Raw genomic sequence first — 21,231 nt, forward strand, 5'->3', positions numbered from 1 at the left:
AAGAATTTATTAAAACACTTAAATATGCATTTACAAAAATTGAGTAAAATGATTTTTCCCTGTGTCCTAATGTGTTCCAAATGGCAGTTACTAGGGACACAGCCTGCTGGTGGGGAATGAGGCAAGATGGTTTTGAGAAGCAGATAAGTGAACCGTTCATATGAAGTCCCAAATGCATGTTATTTTTAGCCAGCAGGAAAACTTACGGATTCAAAATTTCAAATGAGTAACATAAATCATAGTAAGGTCTTATAACTCCTTATGGATTTCAGTAATAGTAACCTGATTTGACCTGAAAAGGCCAAGTTTTTTTTTTCTCTACCAAGCTATCCTGGCAAATGACAGAAAAAAAATCTGACTGTTCAGAGGTACTACAGTTTGAACCGTATGAAGTTTCTGATTTCAGCTGTTTGGAACAATAAAGATGGAATTTTTCCATGATTCAACTCACCAATGAGCACAGTAATCCACCAAGAGAGGTTGTTGCTTTTGAACCTAAAACTAAAATGGTAAAAAACCTAGTCTAACCACCGAGTCAAAGCCAGCTGGCCATACTGCATATATATTTTAGTGACCCCTATAAAACCGTAAGCAAAAAACCAATGTGTTCTACCATTCACAAATCACTGTTTGTGTTAGGTCATGTAAAGGCATGATCTCAAATGGACCAGAGATTATGGATGAATGCTTCTTTACTGAATGGTAAATATTTACCCTGGGCTCTTGTATTTAATTTTCAACCAAGCAAACTGTCCTCTAAGGAGAATGGAGAAAGAGGAGATGAAGTCCACCGGCCACTAAGCGATCCAAAGCTGGTTTTTCTTTTTTACTCTGTGCTAAGCAATGCTATACCTTCCATTAGTAGATTGGACTCTGTGGGATCTGAAAGTCTGTGCCATGAAACCTTTGATTGAGGCTAACCAAGCACTTTTGGTATAGCTGAAAATGTCTTTAGCATAATGAAACTGCAGACCAAGAATAATAAAGTTGAACAACTTTCAGGAAGGATTTTTGATCTTTCTTTTACTACCGCTGACTCTTTCTGGACCCCTGCTTTCTCAGAATATTTTGCCAATTGTCTCCCCTGCCCAATACTGGGATATGAGTAACAGAGAGAGTTATAGAGAATCAGAGAGAGAATTACCAGAATCACTGATTCTACATTCAAAGTAGGATCAGGCAGAAGTAACCTCATTTTTCTATCAAGAAAGAGGGACATCTCTACTAAGATCAGGGAAAAAATAGGGAGAAGATTGTACAAGACAAGTAGGAAATATATTCAAGAATCTTGACACTTTTTGCTGGATTATTAAGGCAATTTAAATTGAAAATAAAGAAAATCGTCAATGTGGTTAACTTTTTTTTTTTTTTTTTTAAAGGCAGCAAGGAAACATCACAGTAACCAAAGTCACTAGCAGAACTGCTCGGCCCTGTCACACATTTCACATAGTTTTTTTTTAACTGATTTAACATAATTTAAATTGTTCTAAAATAAGAGGAAGGAAAACCTCAGCTGGGGAAAGAAAACCCCACTGGGCAAAGGCTGACATAGTCTTGAACAAAATTTTGAAAAATAGTTGTACCTGCATTGAGAAAATAACTCTGGGTTCATGCTTGTTATGAATGATTCTTCAGTGATCTTTTGTGGAGTCTTATTTAACCAACAGGGGAAAAAAGCCACAAGAAAATCCACAAAAACCCCAACCATCCAGAAATGTTACTTTTGCAAAGGAACAGTTAAGTATTCAGGATCGTTGTCATGGAAAACAACGGCTCACATTTCAACCATTAAGACACACAATGTCCTCTCATGGCATCTAGCACCTTAGATCCTCTGTCAATTAAAGATTTTATGCAGCCTCTTGCAGACACAGATGTGTAGGTATCTGATGTCTCTACCTGTTTTCTTACCATCTGTACACACATCAGATTTTAGCCCTTTCAGTTGTGCTAGCCATTATTTAGAGAAAAAATAAAATAACAAAAACTCCCCCCCCCCAAAAAAACCCTCCCACCTAAACAAACAACACACTATCACCAAACACAAAGTAATAAAAGAGTTGTACTCAAACCTGGTCAGTCCTTCCATTTCTTGAAACTTGCACACAAACTGAAGAAACCCACTCAGCCTTAAAAAGGTCGATCATTTTGCTCTCCTAAAATTTCATCTCTGCGGGTGCTTGCTTTCTTGTCCGTCTTGTACGCGCGCTCTCTCTCTCCCTCTCTCTCCCTCCCTCTCCGTGTGTCTCTCTCTCTCTACTTTTACCGAAGAGCGTTTTGTTTCCTTTTTCCTGTGTCTGCCGCTGGATGAATGCAAACTACACGGGTTTGAAGGGATTTTTTTTTTTTTTTAAGGCTAACAGTTGGAAATCTAAAATCTTGCTCTTCTGAATAGCTTATTACGCCAGTCACTCAACACCCATTTATGTAAAGAGGCATATACAGAACCAAGACTCCTGCTTTCTTAAAGCGAAAACAAATCAACAACCAAAACTCCCTTTACTCCTTTGACCCCCTTCCTATTTTATTTCCTTAACGATTAGCACTTACCCTGACATGTGCCATAAATGCTCTATTCCAAATATACAAAAGCCAACCACATCTCAGCTGAGAATTAAACAGCTTTAATGTCTTCAAATCCATGTCTCTGCTACAAATCCTGACACAGACAGTCACTGGCAGCCGTACAGTAGTTCTAAACAGCAGACATCTGATTCTTGACATTTAAAAATAACAATATTGGAGAGAAAAAAAAAAGGGAGTCTTTTTAAAATTAACTACAAACAGCTTGTGAGGAAGCACATCTCACCAATTGTATTAACTGGAACTTGCAATGATTTCAAGCTACAGTATTTTATTTTTAAATCAATGTCAGACGGAGACCCAATACCTACAGACCTCTCCTTTTCTATATAATCGTGGCAGTGGCCTAAGTTAAATGATTTCTAAGTGATAATTCTACAAAGAGCAGGTCAGAACTTTTTAGTATTTAGAATTCCATTATTGGTGAATATTAACCTATGCTCAGTCAAATTAAATTAGGGACATTCCAGCCATTCCATTGCTCATCTGAGATGGGTCACATTTCATGGACATGCATTCTTAACTGTGTGCACCCAGAGGAGGTCAAATGAATGCATACATTTGCTACAGAATAAGACAAATATTAATATGAAAAAATGCATTTATTTCTATTTCTGAAGCACATTATAGACTCAGACGGATCCACAGTCACGTGTTAGCTCTCCCAATGACTATCCATGAGTTCTTGGACAAATGATTTCATCTTTTGTGCCTCAGTTTTGTCATCCATAAAATTGGAGTAAATAGTAATACTAATTTTACAAAGGTGTTTTGGGTACTAAATGAGCTATTGTATGATTTCTGGAACGTAATAGGTATATAGTATATGTCGCTTCCTCCCTCTGTTTTATATTTGGAATGGGTAGGGATCAGGCAAGTAAATGGAGAAATCCAGGCTTTGAAGGCAGACAAATCAGGTTTGATCCTCTGTGTTGCCATGTACTAGCTGTGTATCCTTGGGCAAGTGACTTAATCTAATTTACTAAATCTCAGTTTCTTCAACTATAAAATATCTCGTAGAGTTTCAGAGAGCAAATTAGATAACATTGGAAAAGCATCTACTTTAAGCATGTGTTAAATGGTAGCTCCAGGCTTTATAACTCTTGAAAATGGCTCTAATTAGTGCTCTGCATATGTAACTTAGGAGTTTGAAGATGTGGACTGAGATCCCAGGCCTTCTTGACCAAGTGCCCTACTTTATAGTAGAAGAAGGAGACCCGGAGAGCTGAAATGATGGTCCTAAGCCCTATCATTAGTGAGTGATCACCAACTAGTTAGCGGCAAATAGGAACTAAAACATAGACCCTCTTATTTAAAGTTCAAGGCTTTGTCCACTAAACTTTGTGACATTGAAATCAAACACATTTGTACATCCAGTTTCAATATTAGTTGATAATTAAAGCAATACAACTGGAAAAAAAAAAAAAAGAACCTATTTGTTCCCGAATTTGCTTCTAAGAATGAGCTTATAAATGAAATTATTGTATAGGAGCTGACAGGGACTGGCTAAACCTATCTTCCTAAGGGGAGCTTCTGCAGGACATAGATTCTCCCTTCCCTATAAAGCAAGAAGAGAGCAGGAAGGACGTCCAGTTCTTAGGAGTTTCCCATCTCCTCTCTCCCCTTGTGAATGTCCAGCTTCTTCCCTTTCTTTATATGAGCTCTTCATCTCAGCACACTGGTCGGGAAGAACACACTACTCTACATTTAGTTTATTTATTAAACATACTATGTCCCCACTTTGAAATATAGGATTTTTTTTTCAGTTTGAAAGTCTTGCACAGAATAGGAGCTCAATAAATGTCAATATTTGCTAAAGAAGATATGACTTGGAGTTAGTGCTAAAGAAGATATGACTTGGAGCTCAGTTTATATTTCAAGTGTTGAACTAGCTTGTCTTAGAGTTAATTATTGCTCAATGAAGAACAGAAAATATTACATTTTTTTCAGTCTTTCAGTAACTCCGGAATTAAAGACAAAGGTGCTTCTGGTATCAAGTCACGTTAGCTATTACTCTCGGGAGGAAGGGAAGGAAATGGGATTGAGGAGGGTACCTGTGTGATCCATTGTAATTAATGTTTTATTTCTCTAGCTGGGTGATGTATAAATGGGTATTTATTTTTTTCTTGGTATCTTTCTGTAAGCCTCAAATATTTCATTAAAAGAAACTAGTTTAAGTGGGAAGCAGCCTCATAGCACAGGGAGATCAGCTTGGTGCTTTGTGACCACCTAGAGGGGTGGGATAGGGAGGGTGGGAGGGAGACACAAGAGGGAAGGGATATGGGGATATATGTATACGTATAGCTGATTCACTTTGTTATACAGCAGAAACTAACACAACATTGTAAAGCAATTATACTCCAATAAAGATGTTAAAAAAGAAAACTAGCTTAAAAGAAGGCAAGCAATTTGAAAATAGAATTTCCAAATCTTTATGAGATCCAATAATGCTACTATACTAAATCCCATACTTAAATCTTCAAGCTTTCATTCTTATCTTACTGAAGAACTTGAATAATAATATGTTTACTTTAAAGATTTTTCCTCCTCCTTGCTCACCATTTCATGTCCTTGATTCCGGAGTTGTGCTGGGGTGTTTTGGAAAGAGCTATTTTGCATCAGATAGATCTAAGTCTAAATCTCAGTTCTACAACTTACTGGCCACACAGCATTACATCACTTGATATTTCTAAGCCTCGGTTTCCTCTCTTGCAAAAACTGAGTGTTATTATCTGTAGCTCTCAGGACTATTATGAGGATTAAATGAAATAACAAATGTGAAAATGTTTGCTACAGTATCTGGTACATAGTAGATTTTCAGTTAATATCATTTTCCTTCTTCCTTTCCTTATCCTTCCACTTTTCACCACTACTTGAGCTTTTAACTTCAAAAAGGTTATAAAAAGGAAAAGAAAATGAACTTAAGGTAGGAAGCAGGCAATTATGCTAGTATCATGAAAGCATTTTGTTACTAACAAAGGCTGGTCCTAGATCCATGTACAGTATCCTTTTAAATTAGATATTTCTTATCTAATCTCATCACTACTTATTAAAGTTCAAGTTTTTTTAAAAAATTGAATTTGTTTTGTTTTTGCCGCTAGTCACAAAACCTTCAGAGACAAAAATGTATCCTAGGTTTTCTATCTCATTACACATCCTTTCTTCAAGACAGATATCTTATCAAAATACTTTATTCTCAATAGTGGATGAGATTTATGTGCTTAAAGAATTGCTAAAGCTTTCAGTTGTAACCCTTGTAATGGTCTTTTCTGTAAGTTAAGAGACTTGGGTTCTGGTCCTACCTCTGCCACATACTAACAGTATGACCCACTAGGCCTTTACCTTTCTTTGAGTCTAGTTTTTTATATGCTAAATGAATGAAGAGGTTGGATTAGATGATCCCTTTAGCTCTAAAGTTCTGTTAGTGGTTCTTGATGACTTAATTAACACATGTAACAACCTTATAGTAAATTAAACGATGCCACCTTCAGTAGGAAATACTGTGTTGTTTGTGAAAACTATCCACATAATAGTGGCCTCTTCTGAACTCTGGGAATGGGCTCTGGCACTGTCCTTGTCCAGTGACTGCCATTGACTGTCCAGTGGCTGGAATATTTTCAGGGCTTGGTGGAGGCATTCCCAAGGGAGTCAGCTTTGTCAGAAGAAATCCAAAGAGAGCAACAAGATGAATGTCTTGGTGGAAGACTTTTTCCCTTGCATTTATTCTTAAGAGTGGGAAATGATTACGTCATGATTTTATAGTTCAGTAAAACCTTTTTTAAAAAGATGAGGATAGCAAGGGAGGGCGGAGAAAGACACTTTGAAAAGGAAAAATATGAGGATCCCTCTTATGGAAGGTTGTGTCTTGGGAAAAATGACAATACTAGAAGGAGGAGGTAGGGAAGAAAAAGACTCTTCCCTTGATATTATTATCCAGGTGAAATCTGTTTTAAGTGGATTGGAGGGCAGTAGGAGAAATAGGAGACCGTGGAAGGGGAGGAGTGGTCTTGGGTCTGTACGTGTGTGGGATTTACATTCTGACACTAATTGTATTTTATCGTGCAGATGCTTCCCCTTCTTTTCCTCCTCTTCTCTGTTGTTCTGGGTCTCTGGAGCTGTGCTGTCAGGTCCCCAAACCGGCTCCATCTCCACCTCCTCAGGGCGCAGGGCATCACCCCGACTCCCTGTGCTCTGGGGGGTGGGGACTTGGGTGGGGGTGTGATTAGTGTTGGTGGTGGTACGAAAATTGCAATGGTGAAGATGTAGATTAATTTTTCCAAACTAATAGCTTCAGGCAGAATTTAAAATAATAATAATAATAAAAAAACCTGAATAGATCTAATTAAACTCTTTCCAGAATTCCAAAGATCATTGTTGACTTTTGTAAAAAAGGCGGATTTATTTTAAAATTCTGTGTAAACTCCCCTTTTCTCTCCTCCCTATCCCACGATCCTTCAGACAAAAGAGGAACACAAAACATTAATAACTCCTTGCCTTTAGGTAGGCGTGCTTTTCAAAGCACGTTTATATATAGTATCTCAAGATAACTGGATGAGGTTGCTAGCAGGCTTGTTTCCTGATAGGAGCCCTCAGCCCCAGAAATGCTAAGTAATTCGCTCAGGTTCATATAGGCAATTCATAGTAGAGCCAAGACTAGGACCCAGAAGAAAATAAATACCACACAATCAGCAGGTACAACATCTAAGCATCCATCCCTCCACATAAATGGTACCTGAAGGTACTGGCAGGAACGTTCTTGTTGACACGACTCTGACTTCACCATGGCCTGGTCCATGTTAACTGAGGCTTTCTGGTAAACCTCTCGGGCTCGACTCACGGTCAGCGTGGAGGACCAGGCGCTCTTCTTCAGCAATGGCGCGTCTAGGGTGACGGGCAGATTGGCACAGGTGGAGCACTTGACATCGTTGTTACTCCGGGAGGCCTTCACAGCCTGCTCGCTGATGGTGTTGTAGGCCTCCATGAAGTACTGTGAGGCCGAGCGGTTGGGGCACCTGCCCATGGTCATCACGCCCGAGGGGGCGTGGTAGATGCACATGTCGCCGTCGAGGTTGTCTTCGGAGCTCCACCAGCCCGGGGAAGTGTTGGTGCGGGGCTTGGGCTCGGGGCGGCGCTCCTTACTCTTGCTTCGCTTGCCGTACCTCACGGTCTGCGTCTCGTCGGGGCTGGCCTTGCCCCCGTTGACGCTGCCCTTGGACGGCCCCTCCAGGGAGTGCGATTTGGTGAAGAGTTTCTGGACCGAGTGGACCAGGTGGCGGATGCGGCCAGGGCTGTCGCTGCGGTGCTCCACGGCCGTGCGCTTGTACTGCAATGTGTGGTAGCCATCCCTGTTGAGAGGCAGCTGCCTCTCAAACTGGTCCAGGAGGTTGGCGGGGATGCGGTTGGCCTTGGTGGCCAGGGTGCGAGGCACCAGGGCGCACTCGTCCTTCAGCTCCTGCTGCGAGGTGTAGTGTCGGCGCGGGAAGGTGCTGCTGGCCAGCGGGTCGCTGAAGGGGCCCACGCACTCCGCCTGGAAGGAGGTACGCTGAGTGTAGTAGGGGTGGTCGGCCGGGTGGTGCTCCACCGGGCTCAGCAGGTATGGCTTGCGGTCTGCGTGGTGCGACAGCGAGTCACAGGCCGAATCGCAGGTGACTCCGTGGTGATGGCTGCGGCTGCCTGATAAACCTTTCATCGCTGATGGGGCGCAACCACGGGGGTCATGGACACCCGGTGGTTAGGTTCCAGACCCGTCTCCCGCAAGGACCTGGGGGAATGAAGGAGAGGGGGACAATGGTTAACGCTTCGCTTGGTCAATAGATACTGCTCTCTTTCCACGTGTGTCTGCTACTGAGTTGGTTTTCTGGCAGAACTCATGACTCTCCCTAAAAGCAGCTTTAATGCATTGTTGGAAAAGCCCTGTTACCTCTGTAGGCCAGGAAAGCCCATGCCAGTCCTATAGGAGAGACAGTAGGGGTGAAAGCTAGTAAACCCGGAAAAGAATGTATAAAAATGCTAAACTATTTTTAAATGACTTGGGAGAAAAACTGCCCCTCCTTCCAGGATTCCAATAACTGTATCTTTCCCCTGCTGCTCTCCTTTTATTCTTAACTGTATGTTAATCGTCAAGCTAGCAGACCGGAAGGGCTCACTTAATCTGGGAAGCTTTTGCTGATCCGCCCCCTGCAGAGAGAATTAGTACCCCTCTGTGCTCGCAGGGCATCTACTGCACACTCTCCAGCTCCTCTGGAATGCTTTGTCTCATGCTTTCCCTGCTAGCTCAAGCTCCTTGAGGCTAGCTTACCTCTTAGCCACCTTTACATCTCCCTACCTTGTACCAGGTGGGCCACACAGACACACAGTAAGCACCCCATAAATGTGAGTGAAAAACATAAATAAAAGAGGCTACCGGCACCTTATAACTTTAGGATATATCTCTGTATCTTCTTTCACATACTTTCCCGTTAGAATTCCGTGGTAACAATTACAGCAAACAATCCCCCCATGGTAATTAGAGTTGGAAAAACTAATGATGTGGCAAATAAATCAGAGCTGTAGAGAAAATCTGCCCGTGTATTTCTGTCATCAGAGAATTAACAGCTTCCTGTCAACAAACTGAGAGCCGATGAAGAACAAATAAGCTTGAATTGGCTAATTTGAATATCAGGGCATCTCCTTTTGCTGGTTTAAAAGTTTCTGGTAAATATTTACAAGCGATGGCAAGATGGCCAAAGGAAAGGCTCTTGAAATGTTCCTGAGGACATGAAGGGCCTGAACCTAAGGGTCATGTCTGCCTGGGAGAGAAGGGCATCCTACAGATCCACCTGTGGGAAATCAGGTCATTCCAAGCCTTCCCCGCGCTTTAGTACCGGAGGCTGCTGTTCTCCTGGGCATAGTACTTTCTTTGGACTCTAACAGAGAGAGTTCTTCAGTAGCTGAATGCAATTCTCCTGACAGCCAGATTTTTTTTTTTTTTTTTTAAAGCTTCCTACAATACAAAAATTGTCATATGGAGAGTTGTCCGGAAAAGCCAATGTGACTTTCCAAAAATATCACAAACGTCATTTCAGATATTCAGACGGGGAGAGATAATTGGTTTAATTAAAAAAACAGAATGAAACACCCACATATGGCCTAATGAAGAAAAACACGGAGTTTTGTGGGGTCAGGACTTGTCTGTTCCTTGGGACATACTGTGTGTGGGAGCTCCTGACGAAAATCTCTAACCATGTTTTATGAAGCTCCTTTTCTCCTCCTAGGCTCTCAGTTTCTGGATTCATTGCTCGAGAAAACTGATGGGAGGTTTTAATCACTGGAATCTTTTGAACTTGGTTAGTCTACTAAATTAGGAGCTTCTTGACGGTAGAGACTATGTTTTATGCATCCAGTGGCCAGCAAAGTGCTTGGCTGATGGTGGGAACTCAGTAAAGCATTTAGTCAGTGAATTAATGCATCAATGCAAAATTTCCCAGGGTGATCCATCCTGTGGTTCAAGTCACATCTACTGAGTGAGAACAGGACTGTGTGACGAGGGAAGGGCCAAGGAAGGAAGGAAGGGACCATCTCTCAGGCATTTTAGGGACCAGTGGTTTTCAAGGTGAGGCAGGAGGCATACAGGTGAATGTACCTTTTGCTACCCATTAGCCTTCCACTTCTGCCTCTCCACGACCCACCAATGGATATCTCACCTCTCAAAGTTCTCCCTGCCTTGGAGTTAAAATCTGGGAGTTTGCCTGGCCTGCTGACTACAGGATGTCTAGACTGAGGACAAACTGTTGGAAGGAGAGAAGGAAAATGACACCTGAAGAGACAAAAAGGAAAAGCAGGACTCATGACACCTGTGGTTCAGGAAGAACCTGTAAATCAAAAGTTGCCCACTGAGGACACTAATATAAAGGAAATTTTAGCATAAAATACCTTGGGACCACTTTGTATGAAGTTACAATACCAAGAGTAGGCTGTGGCAAAGAGGGATCCAGAAAGATGAAATACATGTTTTCAGCAAAACTGTGGCACAAACTAATTAAGGTGGAAAAATCCATTGCATGAGAAAGTTTCTCTGGATAAAACAGGTCCCATTGAAGACATTTTTGCCTTTTAAATATAGACTTAAAAATAAACGACAAAAATAGCAAACCAGTTGGATTATGGTCACATACTAAGTTTTATGATTACATATATCTCAATATATAAAATAATATGAAATAATGCTTCAAGCTTTCCTTCTGAAGCATCTAGGTCTTGGGTGGATATTTTTTGCTAAATAAAATGTGGAGCTGGCAAGAGCTGAAAACATGAATTATACATATTTACTCCAAAACGTAGAAGATTATTTGAAATCATGTATTCAATATTTATGTAATTATCTTTAATCTGTGAATGGCATTTCATGTAAGATGATGTTGCCTGAGGACACACAAACGAAGAGGGTTTTTAAGGCCATTAATGATAAATTTGTTAAATGATGTAACTGATGATCATTTTTGTAAGTTAAACATGCACAGTGTGATTTCTACTACAACTTAAGTGGGCTATTTTCAGCCTAGTGGCAAGCACTTACATTTTCATAGAGAGTAATAAATTGCATCAAGAATAAGTAAGTTAACCTTGGTCCTTCTTTACTCAATATTTGTAAAAGGATATTGAAATCTTGATCTTTTTCTCTGTGATGTAGGCAAGTAAGGTCATGAAAAAAATGGCAATAAATAATCGTAAACATTTCTAAATGCTCCATCTAACTTTCTGGCTAAGGCCAGATAAATGACTTAATACCCTGGCCCTTTCTAGGGAAAATCTTACAGTCTCTTCTACTCTCTTGTCTTTTAAAAAGGAAAATTGATTAATTTGTGATTATAAATTAAAGCAACGCACTCAGTGACTTCCTGGTGAGCGAGGGCAGATGATCTAAAACCCTCAATGGCTAAATAATAGCTGTGGCACCTACCATGGAAGTCCTGCTCTTCCTCCCTTCATTCTTTTTGTTTTTTTCCTTAAATTGGGGTATGGTTGCTTTACAATGTTGTGTTAGTTTCTGCCATACAGCGAAGTGAATCAGCTATACGTATACATAGATCCCCTCCTTTTTGGATTTCCTTCCCGTTTAGGTCACCACAGAGCATTAAGTAGAGTTCCCTGTGCTATACAGCAGGTTCTCATTAGTTATCTATTTTATACATATTAGTGTATATATGTCAGTCCCAATCTCCCAATTCATCCCACCCCCCCTTTCCCCCCTTGGTGTGCATATGTGTATTCCCCTCATTCTTCATTTTCTTCTTTTGTTACTCATGAACTCCCTTCCCAGCCTACTTCTTTCTGTCACTTCTTTTTTTCCCTCTCCTAATTCATGTTCGTAAGTGGCAACCATGGACATCACTTGCTGCAGCCCACGGTGTGACTAACACCATCCCGGGAAGAATTAACTGAGCATCCCCCCCTTGCAGGGCTCAGCGTTTGCTGCTGCAGACAACCAAATGCAACCAGCAGATCCCTAATGGCCAAAGGGCTTATGATGTGCTCAGAGAGATGTGACCTAGTCATGAAAAAAAGATAAAGAACAATTCTTGTTACCTTCCACATTCTTGGAAAAGGAAGCTGCTAGCCCCGGAATAAGGTTTTAAGCGGCCGTAAAAGATTTCTGAAAATAGAAAGGGAAATTGTCTTTTGTGCCTTCCTCTCTGAGCCAGGGTGGGGAGTGTGAGTCAACATGCCTTCGTAAGGGTTTCTATGACGACGGTGATCATCTCTCATTTTTTCTTGTTCACTATGACTTCAAAATTATGTTTTGTTATCCTCCTAAGTCCGATTTTACCATCAGATGACATGTCCCAATTGTTGGCTTGGAAAATATGTTGCCTATATTGGCTACTGTGAGATGAGCTCTGAGTGTGAGATGTACCGCTTTTTACAGAGTTCTCACACCTGGAGCAGACGCATTGCTGTCCAGATGATGACTAAAGCGAGAACAATCCAACACTGTAAAGGGAATTCCCAAGGCAGGTCATTCATTAGCACCAAGGGAAAAACAAAACAAACCACATGTTAGAAGATGCTGACAAGATGGAAAACAGTCTTGCAAAGCTGGCAAGTTCTTATTTTGACTTCTGTGCATGCCTTTATTGAGAGCTGCTGTGCTTCATTTTTCTTTACATGCAGAGAGAGGAGACCCACCCGAAGGGTGTCCACTCTCTCCCTCGATCGGGAAGGACAGCTGGACAATCACAACTTGCTTTAGAAAGGACAACGTGGGGGACCCTGCCCAGGAGAACAGGGAGCACTGTATTCTGGTTTAAGGAGATGCCAGGAAGAAGAAATCTCCATGAATGTTTTCAGCGTCAAGTCACTTTTTTGCCTCCCCCCATTTACCTGTGACCTGCCCGTGCCAGGTTACAACATTCAACTGCAGAGAAAGAAAGGATTCTCTTACTGAAGAGTATAAAGCAGTCCCAGACTAATGACTCGTTTCCTAGTCTCCCTAGATGTGCACAGGTGACTAATTCTGGCTAATAGAGTATAATTGAAAATGGCAGATGCAATTTCTGGAAAATGACTCTAAAGGGAAGGGCATACCTTCTTTACCCCTTCCCTGGCTGGGATTCAGACTTGAGAGCTTGGGGAGCAGTGATCTTGAACCATGAGGTGGAAGTTACAGTCTAGGATGGTAGCAGCACAAGATAAAGGACCCGGCATCTTGTTTATGGGGGAGGGAATGGACCTTTATCTTTGTCTACACCACTGTGATTTGTTTTCTGACCCTTGCATTTGAACCAAGTCCTAAGTGAGACGGGTAGTCAGGGCTGAATCCTGGAGAGATTTGTCAGCTATGCTGTAATACACAGGACTTGACTTTGCTGGTGGTGGTCATCCGTGAGAGCAATTCAAACCAGGCAGCGACACAGCCATGTTATACTAGGGATTTCCCTGGCTGTAGTTAGAGGATAGGTTTAGGGGTGGGGAGGAGCAAGAAGATCTAAAAGAAGCAATTATTTCTTGCTTGGGCAGTTCATGAGAGAAGACTAAAAGGGAGTTAACAGTAACCCCCCAAAGGGTGAGAATGTCCTGGCCGATGGGGGCAGTGTCTCCCACTTCAGACCTTCCGCCCACATGTGTTTCCACTACAGACTAAACACACAGGGCACTTTTTCCAGGCAGAACAAAATTCTATGCAACATGGATGCAGATTTTTTATTAGTAATTTTTTCCTCTACTACTAACAAACCCCCACTCTATGGAGATTGAGAATAAAGAATGATATGAATGTTTAACAGGTGCATGATTTTAAATAATTTTTTTTTCAAATAAGGTAATGGTTCTCATTAATATACTACTAACAAATGAAGTCATGCCATTTTAGGGTAAAATAAACAGAAAACGTATGTGAGTTAACTTTGCCCAAAGACCCACTTTGGGGATATTTTCTCACTTTCTGAATTTGTAGCTGCAGAAGATAACTGAATGCCATTTTCTTTCACTTTTTCAGGCTTCCCCACTCAATGATTTTCATGTACTATGTATCAGTACTTAAAACTGTACAAATACCATTAGAGCACCTTTGTATAAGCACAGGCTGAAATACACCAGTTCTATTACTCAAAGCATAAGGCTAAGCCGTTTTATATACGCAGAATGTATTTTGGCTTTTCATGAACATTAATTGCTATCCTAATCATCTGTAGTTTGATTTTGTTTGTGAATACCTCCTTCAATCAGGCTGCTGCTACAAATAAATGCCGTTGGAACATTTCCCTTTCAAAAGATATGGTGTTATACAAAAAACAAAACAAATGAAACAAGAACCCAGACCTCTTCCAATTTGGTCACATTGGTAGCACAATTGCCATTGCCTTTGTCTTCATACAAAGCTTTCAAAAGTGGTTTCATTATGGTTTTTGAGAATAAAAAGGTGAAGAGTAGTGTTCCTTGAGAAATGGTTAGTAAGTCATCATTATTATTGGTCTGTACTTACTGCTGGTTGGGTAAAAGAACACAGGGCTTAGGAGAGGATTTTTATGTGGAGGTAACTGAAGCAGTACATTATAAAACTTCCTAACATTATTTTGCATTGACACAGGTGGGAAGGTAGCTGTCCTGAATCTATGTGACTTTGGAGATGTGCTCCCCATGGGATTACCCTCATTTGGATCATTCTAGAAGAGGGTGTGATTATCTCAGCTAAGCCTGCAGATGGATTCCCCTGGGAGTCGCTAAGAGAATGTGGTCACCTTGACCAGCCATGGCCATCAGCTCTTTAGGAGGCACTGTGGGCAGGTGGACGCCCTACCCTTATGGGGATAAAACAGATAATCTGCAGAATTTTCACAGAAAAGAGCACAAACCATAAGTGTCTACTCCAAAAAAAAAAAAAGGCTGAGAAAAACATGCAAGCCATTGACTAATCTAGGAGAAACAGGAATGATGATAGAATTAAACTGTTTAATGGGATATAAAGACAACCATGATGGAAAACATAACGACTGATACAACACAAGACAACTTAAAAAGAAGCAGTGGAAATAGCCTCTGATGAAAATGGAGTTATTTTTGTCTACATCTCTTGTCACTAGCTGAATAGTCCCGTGAACATGTTCTGGCACATTCTAGACAACTTTCTTCACAGCCCGACTCCCTATCTATCACCTATCTATCTATCTATCTATCTATCTATCTATCTATCTATCTATCTATGTTTTACCTGAATCAAAAGTTTCCTTTCATAAATTCCTTTCTTTTAAATGCTGTTGCTTTTCTTACCAAGTTTGCTGTACAAATCTACTTTACCAAGTGCTAAGGCCCAGAAAGTACCTAGAGTGGCCCCCTTTTGCGGTAGCTGTTCAGCTGACACCTGCTCTGGGGAATTTTTTCCCCTGAGCTCAGCATCTGCTGACGCTGTCCTGGCCAGGAATGTTGAGGCGATCACCACATCCTCTGAGCTGATTGAACTGGGTTTGCAGACCCCAGCTCAGGGGCATCCATGTGGAGGCTTGGCTGAATCAATCAGATGCTGGCTCCTGGAAATTTAAATGAGGATGTTCCTAGAGTCACTGAACCCTGGTAAGCTAATCCGCAAGGTCAAGTACAGGAAGGGTCAATGTTGGCACCACCAGAAGCCAGAGTCATGCGCTATTTCAGACTGTGGGGCAGCAGAAACAAAGGTCCTGCAGAGGGAGCATGTGAGAAGAGAGAGGAGCAAACATACAGGGAGAAACAGATCCAGACTCCACGTAGCCCCAGGAAAGAAACAGAGAGGCTGCCTATCAACTTCCTAGGTCTGGCCAGGCCCAGCTCCCTGGCCACAGTGGCTTGAGACCCTGTACTGTCTGTGGCGGAACCATGGGAGGCCCACTAAAGCTTACTCATCCGAGTAAAGTTTACCCTTCTGCCCAGCTGGGCAGCTGCAAGCGTATTAGAACCACCACCTAGGAGAAAAGGGAACCCTCCTACACTGATGGTGGGAATGTAAACTGCTACAGTCACTATGGAGAACAGTATGGAGGTTCCTCAAGAAACTAAAAATAGAACTACCATATGATCCAGCAATCCCACTCCTGGGCATATATCCAGACAAAACTATAATTCAGAAAGATACATGTACCCCTATGTTCACAGCAGCACTATTCACAATAGTAAGACATGGAAACAACCTAGATGTCCATCGACAGAGGCATGGATAAAGAAGATGTGGCACATATATACAGTGGAATATTACTCAGCCATAAAAAGGAATGAAATAATGCCATTTGTAGCAACATGGACGAACCTAGAGATTATCATACTAAGTGAAGTAAGTCAGAAAGAGAGACAGATATCATATGATATCATTTATATGTGGAATCTAAAATATGACACAAATGAACCTATCTATGAAACAGAAACGGAATCATGGACATAGAGAACAGACTGGTGGTTGCCAAGGGGGAGGGGGTTGGGGGAGGGATGGAGTGGGAGGTTGGGGTTAGCAGATGTAAGCTTTTATATATAGGATGGATAAACAACAAGGTCCTACTATAGAGCACAGAGAACTATATTCAATATCCTGTGACAAACCATAATGGAAAAGCATATGAAAAAGAATGTATATATACGTATAATTGAATCACTTTGAGGTACAGCAGAAACTAACACAGCATTGTAAATCAACTATACTTCAATCAAAAAATAAACCAATAAAGCCTCCTCTTAAATGTTCCCTGCGCCAAAGGACACATGGAAATGAGCGGCCTTATCTAATTTATGGTCTAGTTGAGAAAATAAACCACATAAATATAAAATAATCAAGAATAGTACAGATTGGAATCTAATCAAGCCCTAGATTGTGTGGTCTGTGTTCCATATGTAATGCATCAGGTAAAAAGCTTTTGGAAAAAAACAAGTCTAGAAGGTGCAAAAGTTAAGGGGTGCAAAGACATCTCAATTTGGGAGGTTTGGAGAGTCCAGAGCAGCACAATCTTCAAAGCTGAGGCTCTTAGGATGATGTGCAAAGCCTGCCCTGTGTTTCGTTCAGGTCTAACCATTCCATTTCTCCTTTGGCTTTTTAATGCTTCCGTGTCGTTCGTCTCCGAGGATACGATCCAGATGTGAGTCAGATTGTCTGAGAGCTACAAACTTGACCTCATTGTTAAGGTCTCCCACTGGACTCCTTTCACTGAACTCTCTTTGATATTAAGCCTGTGTAAGGAAGTTATAAGAAGCTGATATGTATACTTGCGTGGTTTTTACTGTTGGGCTGTCATCCACCTCTGCAAAACTTGTCTTCTGAATGCGGTGTGATGAGGAAATCCCTCTCAGGTCTTAGTATTAGCAAAACTGTGTGTTTAACAACTGCCAGGTACTGTTAACATCTTGCAGGTACTGCTATTCTTGTCAGATAAATGCCTTTCCATCTATATTTGAATCCCGGGAAGTTTATTGGGAAATTTGCAATTAAATAGTAATGGTTATTACTCTTCTACTTTTATTCTACTTTCATTGTTTTCTCTGGCTGTGTACCTTATCCCTTTTAATGATGATGTATGTAATCATGTAGCCTGCTTCAATCTTTTGGGGGGATGGAAAATCTATAGCCAGGTATCTCTGTATTATGTAAAATACAAATACTTGGCTAATATATTTTTTCCTTCCCTTGATACCATCAACTGACTGTAACAATGCTTCTCAAAGTTGAGTGTGCAGGGAATCAGCTGGAGGGCTTGTTAAGACACAGATTGCTGAACCCAATCCTGAGTTTCAGGGGTGGTTCCCAAGAATTTGCATGTCTAACAAATTCCCTGATGATATTGATGCTGGTTGAGGAATCACAGTGAGAACCACTCAACTAGACGCTGTATTTCTTACATCTGTGATTCTTCCTGGGATGCACATGGTCCTTCCCTCCATTAGACTAAACTCAAACTTTGTCTTCAAGCCCCAGCCCTGTTGTCACTTCTTTGGTGACGCCTTTGCTGAACCCAGGGGGGCAGAATTGACAGCTGCCTTATGTGTTTTCTCATGCACATCATCCAAACTGCCACCAGGCACTGGAAATGTCTGTGGTCATGTATTGCCTTTTATGCAGATCTCTCCCAGGAGACCACAGGATTCTAGTGGGCATAAGGGGTCTCGCTCATTTTCGTATAACCATTTCCTGGGAAAGTCCCCGTTCCATAGGATGTACTCAGTAAATGTTAGCTGAATAAATACATGAATGGGAGGTCTCCTGCTTCGGAAACACAATATTTTTTTTTTCAATTTTGAGAAACACAATATATTTTTTTAAATTTTTAATTGAAGTATAGTTGATTTACACTGTTGTGTAAGCTTCAGGTGTACAGCACAGCGATTCAGTTATACACACACACACACACACACACATATATTTTCTTTTCAGATTCTTTTCCCGTATAGGTTATTACAAGATATTGAATATAGTTTCCTGTGCTATACAGTTGGTCCTTGTTGGTTATCTATTTTATACATAGTAGTATGTATATGTTAATCCCAGCCTCCTAATTTAGAAACACAATATTTGTTTTTTCCAGTCCAGGGTACCACATTGCATTTGGCAATCTGTATTTTTTTAAAATTTATTTGTTTTTGGCTGCGTTGGATCTTCATTGCTGTGTGTGGGCTTTCTCTAGTTGCTACAAGCGGGGGCTACTCTTTGTTACGGTGCTCGGGCTTCCCACTGAGGTGGCTTCTCTTGTTGCAGAGCACAGGCTATAGGCACGCAGGCTTCAGTAGTTGCAGCACGTGGGCTCAGTAGTTGTGGTGCACAGGCTCAGTAGTTGTGGCTCATGGGCTTAGTTGCTTCACGGCATGTGGGATCTTCCCAGACCAGGGATCAAACCTGTGTCCCCTGCATTGGCAGGCAGATTCTTAACCACTGCACCACCAGGGAAATTCAGAAACACAATATTTTTATGTAAAAAAGGTGGTAATTTATAAATAAAATGACTGTCTTTGTCCTGGGAATAACGTGTCTGTGTGTGGGCACTGTGCTAATCGTTCTGTGAGTGGAGTCTCATGAAGATTGCGGATGGATGCCTACTTTGCCGTCCCATCCACGGCACAGGGGCTGCATCCATCCTGCGGCCCAGGCATCCTCCTCGACCTTCTCAGCAATTAGAGGCTCTTGAGCTACCATGACAATGATGGGAGAAAATGTTGGGAGACTCCATGTCAAATTCTCTGCACATCTTGAAGATGGGAGAACTTTCTGGTTAGAACCTGGCTGCTGATACATCGATGTTGCAAGGGGAAGCCCTTTTCCCTTGCTGAGGTGGCTTACGAGGGACTCAATCAGCTACAGAATGATCTCACTGGTATTGCTGAATTCTGTGAAATACAAGCTGCACTTTATAGAGGCCTATGATGGGGCAGGAACTCAGTATAGATCCCTTTTGAACCCTTGCAAGCTTGGTATGATTTCTCCCCTTCCCACAGATGAAGACACTGAGGTTTACAGAAGTTGAATGACTTGCCCAGGGAGCACAGCTAGTAAGCAGCTAAGCTAACACTTGACCCCGGGGCTGTGAGACTTAAAGCACTTGTGCTTCCGGCCCTATTGACAGCTCCAAGAAACTTGAGGATGCTGGGGGCAGCACAGCAGGGACCAGCCTGCCATCAGTGGACCTCCACAGCTTTTGGACTTTCCTTTGAAGAAAAGTTTAGCTGCTAAAAGAAAAAAATGAAAAGAAAAAAGATAATACGTACTATCATACTTCATCACATCAATTTTCTTTGATATAAGAAGACCCATCCAGCTTAAACATCTAATAAGCATTTAATAAGCTAATGAGGAAACTGCCCCCTGGGAATGCACATCCTCAGGTGTGACTAGGTGGTCCTGAGATCTTGTTCAGGACTCAGCAACTTTATACACATCATAGATGTCAGCCTGTGAATGTGCTGAGCCCAGGGCCCCGGCTACCCGTGCCCCCTTCTCCCCACCTCACCTAGACCTCTGTATATTATGTGGATAATGTCTTTAGCCTCAATACAGAAGTGAGCCCGTGTAGACAATCACTTCTCAGTTATCTCTAGAAGCTAATAAAAGAGCTAACATTCACGTATTCCTTTTTTCCCAACAAATATTTGTTGAGTATATACTAAATGATGGTACAGTTCTAGGAACCAAGGATTGCGTCATGAACACAACTCAAAATGTCCATTCCTTCATGGAAAGTACATTCTTGTGTTGGGAGACAATATATAATGTTTAAAATAGTGGTAATTGTATTATGTTATCCGTTAGGCGATGATGTATAAGACACTGGCTTATTTATTAAAGAGGTAGTTCAGTTAAGTTTATACCTGTTAGTATATTTCAGCAAGCATTAGGCAGATAGGTCTATGTGCCAGACCTTGCCCTGGGCACTTTAGAGGCATCGTCCACTTAGTTATCACAGCAGCCCTAGCAAGTAGGTGCTCTTATTGACTGCATTTCCCAGAGGAGGAAAATGAGGCACAGAGAGGTTAAATCATTTACTCAGAGTTAATCCAGGAAGTTGAATCCCAGCACTTGCACTGTGCACCCCTACACTATCAATGACAAAGTTCGTCTTTGTCACTCAACCACAGCGATGGGATGTCACCAAGGCTGCAGCATATGCACACATTGTGTACAGCAGCACACCTGCAGGGGGCAAGCTGATGTCGTGCGGTGTGGCAGTCCTGTCGCTTTGCCATCACTGATGCACTTTTATTTAAATACATAGTCACATAAGCATACTTAAAAAGAGGACCCAGGAGAAAAATCACACGTTCCAGCATCATACAGAAGTAGGATTGTTCATCTGTTGTTATTATCTAATAAGACAATAATTTCAACCATGGAAATTGCATACAGATTTCAGAGACATAGACACATACTTAACATATATATTACCTATACTTGTAGATAGACCATTGAAAGGGAAAAATGCGAGAAACCTAGGAGAATTTACGAACTTCTTCATGAAAGACGCCTTTTTTCTCTTCACCTCTCTAAACTTAGCCTGGAAATTTTCAGTTTCTGTATGGCTGCTTCTCCTCACCATCTGCTAACGGGGCTGGGGGCCGTAATTCCCTTCATTCAGGGAGGCAGCCTACGCTACAGTGGTAAGTAAAGACCCGAAAGACAAATGAAGGAAATCAGAGTAGGGGAGGGAACTCACAATCAACCCTTCACTGGACTGGCAT

General features: G+C 41.5%; 1 protein-coding gene across 8 annotated transcripts in view; it reads right to left on the reverse strand.

Moving 5' to 3' along the window:
* The window catches only part of DLGAP1 (DLG associated protein 1), an 855,942-nt gene that overhangs the window by 317,713 nt on the left and 516,998 nt on the right, over positions 1-21,231 (reverse strand). For 5 of the 8 annotated variants that reach the window (XM_057526434.1, XM_057526435.1, XM_057526433.1 and 2 more), the window contains one exon: positions 7,316-8,344. In XM_057526434.1, the coding sequence (XP_057382417.1) occupies positions 7,316-8,272 (957 nt within the window). In that variant the 5' untranslated portion in view covers positions 8,273-8,344. Of the gene's footprint in view, positions 1-2,072; positions 2,196-7,315; positions 8,345-21,231 lie in introns of those variants that run through there. The other 3 variants (XM_028168890.2, XM_028168889.2, XM_057526437.1) reach the window with 1 other exon arrangement.

This window comes from Balaenoptera acutorostrata, chromosome 13 (assembly GCF_949987535.1).
Source record: "Balaenoptera acutorostrata chromosome 13, mBalAcu1.1, whole genome shotgun sequence".
NCBI lineage: Eukaryota > Metazoa > Chordata > Mammalia > Artiodactyla > Balaenopteridae > Balaenoptera > Balaenoptera acutorostrata.